Source organism: Rhinolophus sinicus, linkage group LG06 (assembly GCF_036562045.2).
Source record: "Rhinolophus sinicus isolate RSC01 linkage group LG06, ASM3656204v1, whole genome shotgun sequence".
In the NCBI taxonomy this organism is placed as follows: domain Eukaryota; kingdom Metazoa; phylum Chordata; class Mammalia; order Chiroptera; family Rhinolophidae; genus Rhinolophus; species Rhinolophus sinicus.
The window spans coordinates 134,681,313-134,698,472 of record NC_133756.1 but is presented as its reverse complement, the minus strand read 5'-3'; the positions used below and the strand labels follow the sequence as shown (position 1 = coordinate 134,698,472).

The 17,160-nt window shown below is 41.1% G+C and overlaps 1 protein-coding gene across 2 annotated transcripts in view; it reads right to left on the bottom strand.

The window, feature by feature from the left end:
• The window catches only part of NELL1 (neural EGFL like 1), a 757,006-nt gene that overhangs the window by 397,254 nt on the left and 342,592 nt on the right, over positions 1–17,160 (bottom strand). For both annotated transcript variants that reach the window (XM_019742633.2, XM_019742632.2), the window contains exon 13: positions 4,616–4,741. In XM_019742633.2, the coding sequence (XP_019598192.2) occupies positions 4,616–4,741 (126 nt within the window). The remainder of the gene's footprint in view (positions 1–4,615; positions 4,742–17,160) is intronic.

Sequence of the window (17,160 nt, the reverse complement as noted above, 5' to 3'; positions counted from 1 at the left end):
ACAAAAGTTAGTATCTAATGGAAGTCCTTGAGTCTGGTCTAGAGCAGAAATAAGGACCAGGGAGAAGGCTTGTTTCTTAACTGTCTTCACACCCATCCACATCCCCCACAGTAAAAACCTAACATAATCCAGGCACTGCATGGTAATAGGCCTTGTAAACATCAACAGCTCCTTTTGGCTTGCAAACAATATTCCAAATACTCCATCTTGGTAATTAAGCACATGTTTCTTACTGTATTTTGCTTGTACTCCCATCCTACCACTTAGGACAATGTGATTAATATCATAGTTATTTTTGTAGATGAATTCCCCCATCACATTGTAAACTGCTGTTAAAATAAAGGTTATTTTCATTAACACCTCCTCATGTCAGAGGAAACAAAATTTGTTGAGAATCTATTACTTGTTAGTCACTCTAGTATTATTAGCTCCAGTCACCAAAAGTTTCTGGTCCTCTACCCCTTCTAGACAAATGTAAGGACTGCATTTCCTTGTCCCCTTGTAATTGGCTAGGGACTAGTGACTAGTTCTAGTCATGAGAGGAAAGGATATCTGTCACTGCCTGGTAAGAACATTTAATGGACAATACAAGATGCTCCAGGAGCTCTTTTCCCTGTCTTGGTGGCTAGTAATGTTCACTAGTGACTATTTCATCAACTTGTATCTAAAGTAATTATGATGAGCTGAGCACCAATGACAGACATATTGCATGAGCAAGAAATATAATCTTGTATATTTAAGTCACTCATATTTGGGGTTATTTGTTACTTCAGAACATCCTATCCTGACTGATACAAATGCCATCATAAATATTTTCACATATATAATTTGATGTTTAATAATAACCTATAGGTAGGTATAGCAGATATAAGCAAGATTTGCAAGATTTTATAAGTGAAATTTACAGAAATAAATAATTAGCCCAAGGTTAAGTAGTTTTATTCAGTCCTTCATTCAGTAAATGTCTACTAAGCATTGCCCTGTATCAGGCTATGTTCTAAGTAGCCAAGATAGAGTTGTGAACAAACAGGAAAAGGTCCCTGCACTCATAGCTTACATTCTACTAGAAAGAGACAAATTTTTAAAAATCACACACAAATAATAAAAACTTCAGATGGTGGTAAGTGATATTCAGAGAATTAAAATCAAGCATAAGATAAAAAAAAGGTGACTAATTATAATCATCAGAGAAAGTCTCTCTGAGCTGAACATTTTCAGGCTAAGATGTGAATGACAACAAAAGAGCCAGTTATGAAGACATCAAGAGGAAAAAATTTCTAAGTAGGAGCAACAACAGTTCATGCAAAAGTCCTAAGGCAGAATAGGGGTGCTGAATGGATAGAAAGTCAAGAGTCAGGGTGGCCACTTCACGACGAACAAGGATTGAAATGGTACAAGATAAAGTCAGAGAGGTAGAAAAGGAGAAAAGCCATATAGATTTTTACATCAAGATAAGGAGTATGGATTTGATTTTCTGTATAACGGGGCACCACCTGAGAGTTTTAAGCAGATGTGTATGATTTCTGCTTTAAAAAGTTTGCCCTAGCTGCTCTGTGGAAAGTGAATCATAGTGGAACAAGGCTGGGGCAGAAAGTCCAGTACGTAGACCACTACAGGACTCCAGTAGTTTGGTAGTGGGGGATATGGACAGAAGCAGACATACCTAGGACGGGTATGGAGAGGGCAGTCAACAAGACGAGGGTGGTGTATGGCCTGAAAGTGGAGGGGTGCTGAAAGGAAAAATATATGTTTAACCCCCAGTTTTTTGCCTCAGAAAAACTGGGAAGATGGTGTCCGTATTTGCTGAGACGGAGAAAATTGGAGGAGGCGTTTGCACAGGTGGAAGGAAATCAAGAGTTCTGTCACACGCGTTCCCATGAAATGCCTATGAAATGTCTATGTGTAGATGTCAAGTGGAACATATGATTCAGGAGCTCAGGAGAAAGATTAGAACTGGATAGAAATTCAGGGGTTACGGATGTTGAGTGCTGTTCAAATCCTAAGATGCAACGGAGGCATCTAAAAGAAATAAATAGATGAACAGGAGGAAAGGGCCCAGGGCAGAGCTCTACGGCAACCAAGCCTTTAAAATGTCAGCAGAGGAAGAACTGCTAGGAATGCTGGGTAGGAGTGGCCAGTGAGAAAGAAAGGAAATCAGGAAATACAATGTCTCAAGAGTCAAGAAAATAATGTGTTTCAAAGAGGAAGGCATGGTGAGCTGTGCTAAATGCTGCTGAGAGATCAGGGAAGATAAGAACATTAGATTGGGCACAAGGGAGTTCATGGCTGACCTTGATAAATGCAGTCTCCGCGGAATGGTGAGCGTGGAAGCCTTACAGGAGGGGCTTGGGGAGGGTATGAGGTGAGTGTATGTCAATGAGGACAATAACCACAGACAGATTCAGTTGTTTTGCTAGAAATAGAAGAAAAAAAAAAAAAAATGAGGCAGTGGGAAGAAAGGAATCTGGGATCAAACGAAGAATTTTAAAAGAAAAAGATCTTCCTCCCAATTCTGTGACCTATTAAGTCCAAAGCCCTCATCAAGACCTGGGCCTCTGAAGTCTCAACGTCCCATACACATGTGTACTTTTCATGTGTCCCCCCATGTTAACCTGCATTCCATGGCGGGGGGCGGGGGCATCTCACCCAGCACTCAGGGTGCGCAGACGATACTGAAGGTTGGAGAGTCATGAGGGAAACTGCATTGCAGACTGCATAGCAAAACAACAACAAGAACAACAAGTCGCACTTGAAATATCCCTAGACTTAAGAGTCCCTTCAGTTATCCTTTCACTGGGTGGTCACCACTGGCCCTCTGTCCTCCACAGCTCCAAGCCTTCTGCTCTCTGACTGGTTCCTCTCTTCTCCCTCCTGTTTTTCTCTCTTCTGTTCTAATTGTTCTGTTCCTTCTCAGACAAAATATACATACACAAAAAACAGTGTGTGTGTCTGTGTGTGTGTGTGTGTGTGTGTGTGTGTGTGTGTGTGTAGATATTTTCCTGTAGAGCTGCATAGCATGCTTTGGAGGTGGGAAAAAGAATGCTTGGATACCCACTAATACCCATACCCTTGCCTTTTACTCCAAACAACAGTTTCCTTTCTAAAAGTAGTTCTGGAGTCAATTCTTAAAATAACACATTTTCTATCTTGTCCTATATATAAACCACCAAGCAGAGCACCTGTCCTTACTAGGCTTTCCACAAGAACCAGCTCTTGCTTTCTTCCCTCAGTGAGAAAATAAAAGCAGAGGTGGTATTCTGATACAATTTCAACAAAGTCTTTCCACACAGCAGGGTCTTAATTAAGGTTTATTGAGTTGCATGATATGGTACTGCTCTGTTGGGAGGCTAGCCACTGGTTCCTTTTTATTTTAGGATTAAAATAAGCTCTTGATTTACTATTAAGAATAGAGAAATAGTCATCTATAACATCACAGATTTTTAGACTGTGTTTGTTTATAGGTCCTAAAGAGTTTTGCTCCTTTAAAATGTTTAGATCTTGGTATGCTGTGTTTATGCAGCCTCTCCTTTTCCTCTGGGAACTTTAGTTGTAATGCATAAAAGATAAATGAGATTTGGCCTTCCTTGGCAATCAGAAACCTGTATCAATCTAAGATCACCAGCCCCTTAGTTGAAGAACAGCAACTTATAAAAATACAACAATCCCTGGCAAACATATTTGGACATACAAATGTGCTTCCCTAAATTTGCAACTTTTTGCACTTCTGAAGATTTCACTTAGAATAAAATACATTAAGAAAAGAGTGGCATTCACTGAGTGAAGAATTCAGTTTTCATATGTCAGTGTTATTAGGACAAAGAGAAAGGTGCAGAAGTCAGGAAAAGTACCACATGACTAAACTCAAGTATTCAAGGGTCCCTTTTCTTATAGGATTCAGACTGGTCATTTAAAGATATTTGACCAAAAGAAGAAAGAAGACTCAAAATCTTCTACCACCCTTAACCAATTTACTATTCATGTCTCCATATACATGACTGGAAGTATACTGGAACCCAAACCAAATGCTCTACCAAACCATCATTGCCCACACAAAGGCATCACCCACATTCTGAGAGTCCCAGTTTAGTATAAATAGCCTAGTGACACAGGGAGAAGAAGGAGTAACTGACAATCAGCATATCAGTCAAAAGTCTTAACTGGCTCCCTACTGTCTGCCCTGCCCACCAGGTAGTCCTGCTTCCCCTTTAAATTTAGACTCAGTCTTTTTCAATGGAAGCAAAGTACATTTGCTTATATACAAAAATATTTCATCATGATGGAAGGAAAATAGGTGATAACCGTTTGCTACATTTTGGATCCAATATCTCTAAGTGCCTCAGTGTTAGTATAGGCAACTGAGATTTCAATTTCAAATCACGCATCCATGCACGCATGCTCACACACAGGTAGAAATACCAGGACTGAAATTAAATTATGTAGATAAAATTTCTTTTTTATCGTCGCTTTTTTCTCAAACAGTAAGGCTTAAATAAGGCAAGAGAAGAACTAGTTAGGCAAAAGCAGTATTTAGTGCACTTGGAGCTAAATGTAACAACACAGAGATGGTGCAGAGAAGGGTTGAATCAGAAAAACAATATTGCTCCTTGATTCTCACCTGTACACGAGAAGTCATCCACGCGGATATATCCCGGGACACAGTCACAGCGATATAACCCAGGCAGGTTGACACACACAGTATTGGCATGACAGTAATGCATCTTAGCCGCACACTCGTCAATATCTGAAGGAGGAAAAACAAAGAAGCAATATCACTGCTAAGTCGAACGATTAAACCAGAGTGTAATCTTTTTCCAATAAAATTAGAAAAGGTGATTGCCCACTGAAACCAAGAGAAAAAGCAAGACGCATTATAAACACAAAAGCTCAGGTGCAAATTCAGATGGTGCATTAGATGCCATCTTGAGCATTTCAAGAAAGATGCATGGGGTGATACAGAGTTAAAAATCCCAAGAAGTCTGAAGACTGAATTTACTATTATTACTCTCTCACTATGGGGGTGAGCTTGATTTACATGTCCAAAATGAAGTAGGTATGTGTCCAGTTTGTTGATACTGATTAATATTTATTAGGCATCCACTGTGCATGGTATAGCTGTTATCGGCAAGATCAAAGGAATCCACCCCCACCCCCGCTTGTGTGTCTCACTAACACATGCTTTAACCCATCTGTTACAAAATGATGGTGTAGCCAGTTTCTCCCACGTTGTATGGTGAATACAGATAGCAGCTGTTGTCTAATGCAAATTAACGTCTTTCATCTCTTGACCTGGAGATCCAGCCCGTGTGATAGAATAATGGGTTGATTCAACAAAAAGATATTTTTCTCTTTAGAATGGAGGTCAGAGCATCACATGCTTTCTCACAAAAGTTCACAATAATAATTAAAGTAACCTACAACCTTAAATACAGAGTTTAGTCTTTTCTGGAGGTTGTTTTCAAAAATCACTTTACGTCCATTGTACTCAAACTGCTTATGTGTGATGGCTAGGAAAACAAAGAGAGAAACACACAGCACAAGAATCCAAGACAGACAATATGATTTCTAGCTCGGGTTCTGCTGGCTGCTGGCCTGTGACTTACACTGAACCATTCTGAGTCCCAGAATCCTCATCAGCTTGTCCTAGGCTCAGTTCCGAACCTGCAGCTTTATATCTTTACATGTAATTCATATCATTTAATCCACACACAATTCCATGAGTGAAGTACAGCACTACCCTCAGTTTAAAGTATAGAAAATGGAGGCTTAAGGAAGTTAAATATCTGGTACAACGTCATCCTGTTAGAACATGCTATACCCAGGATTTGAACTCAGAAGTCAATCTCTTATTCACCACTATTTACTTCATGAAAGCACCTTGAAAATGATCATGGATCAACTAGAGTGTTACTATTAAGATAATCATTGATGTCTGTAACGCAGGGACTCAGCTCCCACTCCCCACATAAGAACGCAGGATATGGTGAGGCCAAAAAGGAACAATGGAGCCATGGATAGGGGGGACTCATACCCTATAATCTCGCTGGCGGCTGGTGGAGATACAAAAGCAAACATCCGCCAGTATCCCAACAAGGGGTCTTCCTGCACCACAGTCTCGCTGGCGCCCGGGCAAGACACAGGAAGTAGGATCAACACGATTCACAATCCACAATCTGCTTGCTAACCGCAATCTGTACTTGCTAGCATAGCCATGGCAGTTATATTAGTGGCTAATGGCTAACTGGTTACAGCTGATGGCCATCTACTACCCGAGCTAGCACCTTTCCACGTGAGCTCGAGAGTCTGGAAACTGCTCTTCAGGACTCTGTCCCTACAATGTCCTAATACCCTTCCTTCATGTGCAGAAACTGAGAATAAAAACAGTTATGTTCAGTCACTAGAAACCTCATTTATCTATTTATTTTAAAAGTAAAAGTAGATTGACTTTTTTCCTAATAAAACAACCCTGAAAAACACCAAAATCTTTTCAGTGCTAAACATCTGTCAGCCTATAAATGAAAGTTAGTATGAGGCACTTGAGGTCTTAGGAGACTTATAGTTAGCAAGACTTCTGTTATTATGATATAAGAACAAAACAGCAGGAATTAGTGAAATAATTCATGCAATCAACAGGCTTCCACCTGCACAATACCATATGCTTCTCAAAGAGATCCAAGACAATGCATAATAAAAAGAAATCGGCAACAGGAATTATGAAAACTATACATTAAGATTATATTAAGCAAGGGTGTGGAGAGAACTCTCCCAGAAACTTGAGGTAGGACTGTAAAGTTGGAACTCAGGGAATCAATAACGTAATTAGACTTAGCGAGTTTGCAGTTTGATTCACTTCATAGCTCTCTCTCTAGCCACTTGTAGTTAGGCTTAGTTTGCAGTTAGAACCACCCTGTATCTTTATGTATCCCCTCACTGATTAACTTAAGAACTCTGTTTTGTTCCCTTTCTCAAGACTACACATACCTTGATAATCCATTTTAATCAACAGAATCCTAACCTTTAAAGAGCAATTTTTTTTAATCCTCAGAAGCCCAAGGGACACCAGAGTCCATTTTGCAACTCCCTTGCAGTTTTTACTGGTAGCTCATCAAGCTGAAGGCCATGGTGGCCAAGATAACATTATCTTAAAACGGACCAGACCCCAGGAAGCGAGGTCAGCCTTCAGACCTGCCTGACCGACTCCCCCTTTCCTTTGTTCTTCTTGTGTACCTACAAAATCTTCAGCCCATCTAAGAACAGGAGATGGCCTTTGGACAGGAGTTCACCATCCTCCCAGAATGCCAGCATTCTGAATAAACCTGCTTTTCTTTCCACCAAACTTGTCTCTTGAATTTTAACTTTTTCAAGCAGCAGGCAGCCAGACCGCAGCATGGTACCAAGATAGTCACTGTAGATGTAGTTCAGATCTTTCTGGCAGTCAGGGCATTAGAATTCCTTCACAAGTTGGCTCCAGCATTATTTAAATATTTTGCTTCACAGAAGAGTAGGTATCATGAAAGTCAAGAGGAAAAGTGTTTCAGGAAAGGAGTAATGATCATGTTTGTGAACTGCCGCTAAGAGGTTGAATAAGATACAGACAGAACTAACCATTGCATTTGGCAGAAGCAGCTCACTGCTGACCTTGACCTAACAAGAATAGTTTGGGGAAAGTGGAGGGGCAAAACTTGACTGGAGTCAATTAAAGAGAGGATGGAATGTGAGGGAGTAGAGATAGAAAAACAAGGCAAACCTTTTGAGATAGTTTCCCGTAAAGAAAAATGGAGTCGTAGCTCAAGGAAGCCATTGTGATGAGAGTCTTGTTCAGAGATGGGAAAGACCACAGCATGTTTGTATGCTGCTGGGAATGATTCGATACGAGTGAAGAAAAAACGGTGTTGTAGAAGGGAGAGCAGATCACTGCGGGAGCAAAGTCCTGGAGAAGGCAAGGGGAGCTGAGCGCCAGTGCACAAATGGAGCAAAGCATCTTTACAACAAGAATAAAGCCCAAAGATCAGAGAAGAGGTGGAGATAGGTTGACATATTGGGTGGTGGGAAGTGAAGTAATTCTCCTTTGTTTTTATTTTCTCAATGATATGAGAAGAGAGGGTGATATCTGAGAATGAGAAGAGGACAGCGATATTGGATGTTTAAAGAGTAGGAAGAAGGTATTCAACAACTATTTTGGAAAGAGGAAGAGAAAGTTTATTAGGGTGGCTGAGGAGCCACCTGTGATTCGTCATAAATGGTAAGTGAGAGCAGTCAGCACAGCCACATGCTTTTCTCCCACCTCACTCAGATATTTGGGGCAAGCAAAGAGTAATTGGAAAGTTCAGGGTAACCAGAGATGAGTTTTTTTGCAAATGTGATGAATAAAAAGAGATACAAGGGAACCCAGGGTATGAGAAAAGAGGTGATGATAATGAGGTGCCAAGGAACCTCAACTATGAAGGAGCAAAGCGAGGACATGAAGGAGGACGCAGGGAGTTGGAATGAATTGGACATCATCGTGGACACTGGGCGGCACTGCCTCGGCATCTCTTCAGAACTAAAGAACTTAATCCCCCAGCGAATGGGAGTACTTACTGTCTGCTAAGTAACATTACAGTGTTCTAGGCAAATTGTCCTTGGCTGCAAAGAGATGCCTTACCCACAGTTACACTTCCACCTTGAGGGCAACCTACATAAAGACTGGTTCTCCTTTATTCCAATTTGGGATAACTAAAGGATTACACCAGGTTCGGACTGCTCAGTGGGATTGCGCTAACTTCTTCGTCTACCCATCCTGTCTTCTTCCCTTCCCCCATAGGTGTTTCTGCACACAGCACTCCCCGATAAACTTTCTTGCATGTCGGTCTCCATCTCAGCATTTGCTTCCTGGGGAATGCAAACTTCAGCAGCAATCCTGTAGAAGGCAAGGAATCATTACAGTGATGGTGCTAGAGTGCATGAGCTGGGAAACTAGGAAATGGAGCCATAGAGTGGTGTGCTTGACATTAAGATTCTGGAGGTGATTTAGTTATTGTTGATTAGAAAGTCTTTCATATGTGTACAGGAGAGCGGAAGAACAGATCATTGTGAGAGGTTGGGCACACCAAGAGAAGCCATGTACCGGAGGGGGTTATTGGAACAAGTGTTATTCATCAAGTATTACCAGTTTTTCTCCTTCTGGGCACATAATTCAACTGTACTTCCCCGTCCTCTTCAAAGGTAAGTATGACTATATGACTGAGCATGAACATTGATTAGCCTCCTCCTAAATCCTGAGGAAGAGTGATGAACAAAATGCCATCGTGAACCTCAAAACATTGAGCAAAACTTGGTAAGTTCCACCAAGAATCTAACTGTGAGACCTTTTAATGGGGATTTGACCTACTCTTAGAGGGTCAGACAAAGATTCTCTATGGAAGTGATGCTGAATTTGAGACCTGAAGTAGATGTGAAACAGGTAAGGAGAGAGGAATAACATACCAGACAGAGAAGAATGTTTGAGAAGAATCAGTTAGAAGAAGGAGTTTTGCCTATTTAAAGAGAAACTAGAACAATAAGCTGTAGCCAGATACTGCTGGGCCTGGTAGGTACCGTGTTTCCCGGAAAATAAGACCAGGTCTTATACCGTATTTCCCCGAAAATAAGACCGGGTCTTATATTAATTTTTGCTCCAAAAGATGCACTAGGGCATATTTTCAGGGGATGTCTTATTTTTTTCATCTACAACAATCTACATTTATTAAAATACAGTCATGTCATCTTCTGGAACATCGTTATAACGTACTAAATGCGTCCGTCTGGTAGATGATCTTAACTGGGGCTTATTTTGGGGGGTAGGTCTTATTTTGGGGGAAACACGGTAGGCCACGTGAAGGAGTCTGGACGTTAGTCAGGTTAGGACACAATCCAATTTCTGTTGTTAAAATATCACTCAGCTGTAATGAGGAGAATGGATTGGAGCGGGGCATGCTGAAGTCTAAAGCACATTGGTATTTTATTCACAGAGATACAGCCACATTGAACTCCATCTCATCCTGCCGGGGTGCCCAGCCATTCTTTAAGATGAGAAACTAGTCAGGACTTGCCTTAGAGGCAATTTAGTCTTCAGCCCATGGGCCACAGCTGCCAACCAAGCTGCCGACTACAGTGCATGTTTCCCCATCATGGACCCTTGTCAGCTCCCCCAGAGGAAAAGCCCTGGCTTATTTCCCTCGGGCCACTGGATAACTGCTGAGCTGCGTCTGCCTCATCTAGAGTCGAAGGACTTACTTGGCCATAGCAAGCTTATTTTAATTCCAACAGCCAAGCCATTTCCTTGTTTCATTGGATTCTAAGGCCTTGAATAAAAATATTTTCAAAAACTGGAGAAGGGGATGGTGAGAAAAACCCCAGTGAGAATTTCTCAGACAGATTTATCCAACTCTCACTCTCCACGAGTCACCCAGAAGCCCCTGGCCATATATCTGTGCTGCTCTGTTGATATGCCTTTGAGTAGGTTTTGTCTTCACTTCATACCCCGGGTAATTTCAGCTCTTGCCTATCTGATAATTTCCTGGTAGCAGTCCAGAAAAAGACAGCACCAAAATAAAGCAGGAAAGTTGACAAATGTACCAGAAAATTAAACTGTCACAACCTTATCTTTGTTGCTTATCCCCCATCGTGCAACCACCAGATATAAAAACTACTTCCTGGTATAAACGATGGGGAGGGGAGAAAGAAATTAAAGTGTTTGCATTCATCCAGCTGGGTCCCTGGAGACAAGATGATGGAAGAAAGAAAGGAACTGACAACCTCCCTGGTTTCTGGGTGGCGGTGGGGGATAGAGAGGCAACACATTTGCCAAAAGAAAGATTGCCTCTCCATCCTCAGGGAAAGGCACAACCCTGCAGACAATTTCCATAGGACTCAAGAGTGCTTCAAAATTAAAACCGATTACAGAAAGAATCAAAATAGAATTAACATCTTCAAAGAGCTGGGATATCCTGAGAAAACAATCAAGAAATAGTAAAAAAAAAAAAAATTGAGATTTTAAAAATGAGTCTAAGACAAATGCTGCTTTTTGTTAACAGACAAAAGATTCTGAAAGGTAATGAACAAAAAAGAAAAAAGAAAAAAAAAACAGAACTCCCTAATGAAAGAATAAACTGATAAACTGATGCTTAGAGAGAGAAATGGAGTGGGCCCAAAGCAATAGGATTTTATAACTACAGGCCTGAGTAACCATCTGACCTTTGCCTAGGTGGGGATGGGACTAGCAGATTCTCTCTCTGGCAATGGTTTCTCCCACTATGATATTCACCCAAAAGCCAGGAGGCAAGAAGAAGATCAGCCTAAGGCTGAACCTCAATGTGAAAAGTTCAACACTCAAGTCCAGGCTTAAGCTAAAAGTCTGAAGCAATCTAGGAAGATTTCCTAAGAACTACAGTTAACATGACACTTACTGGAAGGCATGTGACAGCTACAGGAAGGATAAATGAATTAAAAATCATTAGGCACATGGTGATACCAAGATAAATAAGAGGTGAATAGTATATAACCTCATAGGGTAAAACTAGGAACAACCCCTAGCACCTGGTCAAGAATAAAAACTCAGACACTGTGCTAGGTACTGTACAGACAGCACCTCAGCCCTCCACTTACTCCTCTTGACCACTGTAGGAGGTAGGTATCCCCATGTCATGACGGCAAAACGGAGGTTCAGAGATTACTAGGCCACTTGTCCAAAGCGCACAGTCAGTAAACAGAAGAGCCTGGGTTTGAATCCGCACAGTCGGACCTCAAAGTTGGTATTGTTTTCACTGTACCAGTTCTAGACCTCAAGACATTTCAATTATATGACTGTTAGACACATGCAATGCAGCTACAAAATATATGAAAACAAGTAGATCAAATTCTATGTCCCTGCACAATGCCGTTTACAACATTTGTTCTGATATTACACTCTGTTAAATAACAATGCTAGGCTGTGCATCACTGCTTCTTTGCTCTTTTAAATGAATCCTAACACTTTCACACTTCAGTCTCCAGTGACCCAGCACCCCAAAACAGGTAGCAGCATTCTGCTCCCAACTGGAAGCCACGGCTTAATCTAGTCTCTACTCCAGTTGCTTAAGACTAGCAAGTGCCTCCTACTGGATTAGAAACTAGAGACAAAAAGGCCTGGATTTGTTTTTATTAAATATTGTTAGAGAAACACCTATAAACAAACCCCACTGCAGTAATATATCAGCTCAAGTAAATGGGGCTCAAATTGCGATTCATTCGTATAGATCGTTTGTCACCTTTGAAATATTGGAGCTCATCTTCTGATGGTCTTTTGAGGTAATAAAAATATAAGATTTATGTCCCTTCCCAGGATGGTGAAGTACTTTTCTTTTGTTTTTAAAGGGTATACATATGGACTTTAAAATGAAACTTGATGTGGCATAATGATCCCTCACGTGTCACCAGCCTCCATCTGCATAAAGAATTCAGAGCACACCCAGACCCGAATTTAGCATTATCGTCATTCAATTAGAGTGCAGGGTCTGGTAGCAAAGAGAGAAGCCAATACAAAGCACGCTCTTAATAAAATGATGTGAACTATTCAGGCTTCTTCATAAGAATTCCCTAGAAAAAGGCAACCCAGGGAGGATAGGAACAGGAAGGTGTGTCAGGTGGGGTGGGGGTGGAGAAGGCATGCCCCACTCCCAGTACACATTTAAAAAGGAGACAGAGTAAGGAAAGAAAACCGGTATTTACTGAGACAAGCACTATATGTATCTCATCTCTTTATTCCCAACTATCCCACGGCCTGGCATCAGAAACTACACATAGGAAAGGCAGCTGAGAGCAAATGAGCTGGGAGAGAGCACTACCAGTGAAACTACGCATATGCCCTTTGTCTCTGTTGCACTTATTCACTGTAATCATACGTAGCATTTACTGATCACGACTTTGTTCCAAGCATAGTTTTGAGCACTTTGCATGTGTTAATTCATTACATCTTCACAAGTGCCACACAAGTAGGTACATATTAGTATTTTTTTTTTTTTTTTATGGAGTCACGAGAGGTTAAATAGTTGGAAGGTGACCTCAGGGAATTTGAACTTGTAGTATCTACTCTATTCTGTCTCTCTTCAAGGCCACCTTAGTTCCCCCCATTTCAATAATATCTACCTTCATAATTAAACTGCAATTTCCTGTAGTCACTTGGTCATATTGTTCATTCACCACTTTCTCCATGCAGTCAAAAGAACGTACACAGTCTTTAGTCTATTAAAAAATGAATGATTTGTTACTGGAAGTTGAGATCTGATTCACTACAGCATCAAATTAACCAGTAATTAAATCCCAGACTCCGAAATACACAAACAGAGGCCTATGGACCTATGAGCAGGCAGTTAATGAGCACAACTCGGGTTCAATAACACCAGGCCCTGTCTTCTAGCATCTCTATGCTGAATGACGATCAGCTGAATGTACAAAGGAAGAGAGCTCCTTCTTTGTGCGTTTCCCTGCCTGGAGAGATTCCTTAGATAAAATCATCATCTTGAACTGAAGTCTACATATTCCCAATTCCAGCTTCTTACACATCTGATTGAATCCATGAACTCTAATATGAAAACCAAAATCATAAAGTGCGTAAGCTGGTCCTTAAAAATCACCAAGTCCAAACTCCTATGCACTGGGATTGCTGGGAAAATACAAAAATGAATCGATGGGGAGCAAAGAGAACAAAAATAAACACAGCATAATGACTCATAACCCATTTTCCTCGGAAAACACAGTCCAATGGTAGGATGAAAAACGTCCTACAAAAGGTAAGAAAAGGAAGAGAATCTGGTTTCCAAACAGTCCACTGGGTTTTAAAATATTTTGAAACAAAAGAACTCCTTAAAATATTAACAGCTAACACTTGTGTAGCATTGACAAGACTAGGCACTGTCCTACATATATTAACTTATGTAATTCTCAGAATAACTCTTTGAAGTAGGAACTGTTTTCTTAGCATCGCATGTCTACAGATGAGGAAATTGAGGCAACTTGCCCAAGGTCACAGAACAAGTGAGGAGCAGACCTAGAACTCAAGTCCAGGCACACCTGGCTCCCAGGTGGGGCTCTCATCTCCACATCATGGACTCTCAACTAGAGCGACTCACCTGCAGAGGGGTGAACACCTGGCTCTTAGGGAGCAAACGAAATCTCAGATGTTATGAAAAGTGTGTGATTCTCCCAAGGACCACAGCACATGAACAGATACATAGTGTACCTGTGATATTCAAATTTCATGTGAGTGTGATCAGGGAAAAATGTCTAAAAGATACCTTAGGGGGGTGACAATGAAAAAGAAATTAAGAAACATTGCTCTATACTGAACTGCCTCTATTTGGAACAACATCTAACTTGGAAGCCCAGTGTGTAACACAGAATTAAGCAGAGGCTATGGGGGGTAAAAAAGAGGCTCAGCACGTGGGTGGGATGAAGAGGAAAAAGAGCAATCCACACTCAGCTAGTGTGAATAATGCTGCAGTGAGCACTGGCGAGTGTACAAAGGTCTGTTCAAGCCCCTGCTTTCAGTTCCTTTAGGCACAGATCTAACAGTGGGATGGTGGAACCACCTGGTAATTCTATGCTTAGAGTTTTGAGGAACCACCAGACTGTTTTCTAGGCTGTAAGGTAGATGGGAGGATCCCCGGGGCTGGGAAGAGGGGGGACTGGTCAGTACCACTTAATAGTTACAGGTTTTCTGTGGGGTGATAAAAAAGTTTCGGAAATAGTGCTGATGATGGCAGAATATCGTGAATATAATTATTGACACCGAGTTGTGTACTTACAAATGGCTAAAATGGTAAATTTTAGCTTATTTACAGAGGGTGCCAAAAAAATGTATACATATTTTAAGAAAGGAAAAAATTGTATTAAAATCACGCTGACGGTAACCGCTTTGAGCACCTCTTGTAATTGCAGAAGTCAAAGGTGACTTGTATTCATCTTTTGTTATCAGTACATATTGAGTATTATAATTTTTTTTAATTAAAGTTTATTGGGGTGACAATTGTTAGTCAAGTTATATAGATTTCAGGTGTACAATTCTGTAATACATCATCTATATCTCACATTACATGTTCACCACCCAGAGTCAGTTCTCTTTCCATCACCATATATTAACCCCGTTTACCCTCTTCTAGAGCCCCCTCCCCCCTTACCCTCTGGTAACCCCTAGACTATTGTCTATGTCTGTAGGAGCCTGACTCAGAGAAACCATGCTATCCGGCAGCACATGACCTAATTCCTGGAACCGTCAGTTTGCCCTTAAAAGGTCACGTCTCTGCTAAGTAAAGCTCCTTCCTCATTCCACTCCCCGCCCAGTTTACCCTAACCCATATAATCTTGTAGCTGCAATAAAAAATTTGAGGCTTGATCAGAACTTTGTCTTGCCTCCATTTCTTCGTGCCTCCTATTTTCTCTTTTCAGGGTGTCTCTCTTCGGTCCCTGTTGAATGCCCCGCTGGTCGGGGCATATGTCTATGAGCTTTTGTTCCTTCATTTGTTTGTCTTGTTCTTTTGTTGTTTTTAGTTTTATATACCACATATCAGTGAAATCACATGGTTTTCTACTTTTTCTGTCTGACTTATTTCTAAAAGGAACCCTCATACACTGTTGGTGGGAATGCAGACTGGTGCTGCCGCTATGGAAGGCAGTGTGGAGGTTCCTACAAAAATTAAGAATAGAATTGCCATATGACCCAGCAATCCCTCTCCTGGGTATCTATCCCAAAAATCTGAGTATTACAATTGTAATACAGTGTTGTTGTTTTCCTTTCTTAAAATATGCATACATTTTTTTTGGCACCTTCTGTATTTCACCATGATTTGGAAAATAATGTAATATATCAATAACCATTAATTTGTACAATTGAAATCAGTGAATCATATGGAATGTGACTTATATCTCAAGAAAGCTGTTTTTCTTTTTAAACAAAGGAGGTGGGGGGATGAGGAAAGAACAATCCCAAGCCTGTATTCCTTTTTTCTGAGGGAAGAAAACAGGTATGCCTGTAAGAAGCTGAATGTCACATAGCTAGAAAAACTGGGACTGACCTCAGTTCAAATCCCAGCTTTGCTACTGATTAGTGTTTCTCTGGGAAAGTTACCTCATGTTTCTGAACTTGGGTTTCCACATCTGAGGAAACCAGGGCTGGGAAGACTCAGTGAGAAAGCACACATTACACACGTGTACCTCACACAGTGGCTCGGGCTTCAATAAATGTCTGGAACAGTTTCTCCTCACTCTTTTGCTTCAAAGGCAGCCATTCTTGACAGGTTGCCAGGCCTTACTCACCTCTCCAGCCAGCCTTGGGGACCCACAAAACAGCAAGTGTCTCCTCAAGTCTGTGTCCTCCACTTGTCACTGCTTTCCCCGACTCATCCACTGTGCCCCTGGACTTGTTCTTTCACAAAATGAGAGGGGGAAGCCCCTGTCTCTCTTCTTGCCCTGCAGCTCCCCACCAGTGACAGCAGGGCTGCCACTTCCTGTTCAGGGAAATGGGCTTTTCTTTTCTTTTTTATTAAATAAATTTCGTAAAATTTATTCCGGTGATATTCATTAATAAAATTATATAGACTTCAAGTGTACAATTCTATAATACATCATCCGTATACAGTAGTACCTCGGTTTTCGAACGTCTCCGTTGACGAACATTTTGGTGTACGAACGCTGTAAACCTGGAAGTAAATGCTTTGGTTTTCGAACACGACTCAGAAGTCAAACATGTCACACGGCTTCTGCTGAGTGCAAGATCCTGAGGCCTCGCTGTCGGCTGTTTTCGAACATTTCAGAACTCGAATGGTCTTCTGGAATGGATTATGTCAGAAAACCGACGTACCACTGTATTTATTGCATTGTGTGTTCACCACCCAAAGTCAAATCTCCTTCCGTCACCATATATTTGACCTCGTTTACCCTCTTCTACCTCCCCACACAATACTGGCAACCACAATACTATTGTCTGTGTCTATGAGTTTTTGATTATTTGTTTGTCTTGTTTATTCGTTTGTTGCTTCCTCAAAAAATTAAGACTAGAGTGACCCAGCAAGCCCTCTTCTGGGTATCTACCTGGGTAATTTGAAAACATTTATTCGTGAAAATATATGGACCGTATCTTCATTGCAGTGGGCTTTTCTTTTCCCCTGCCTG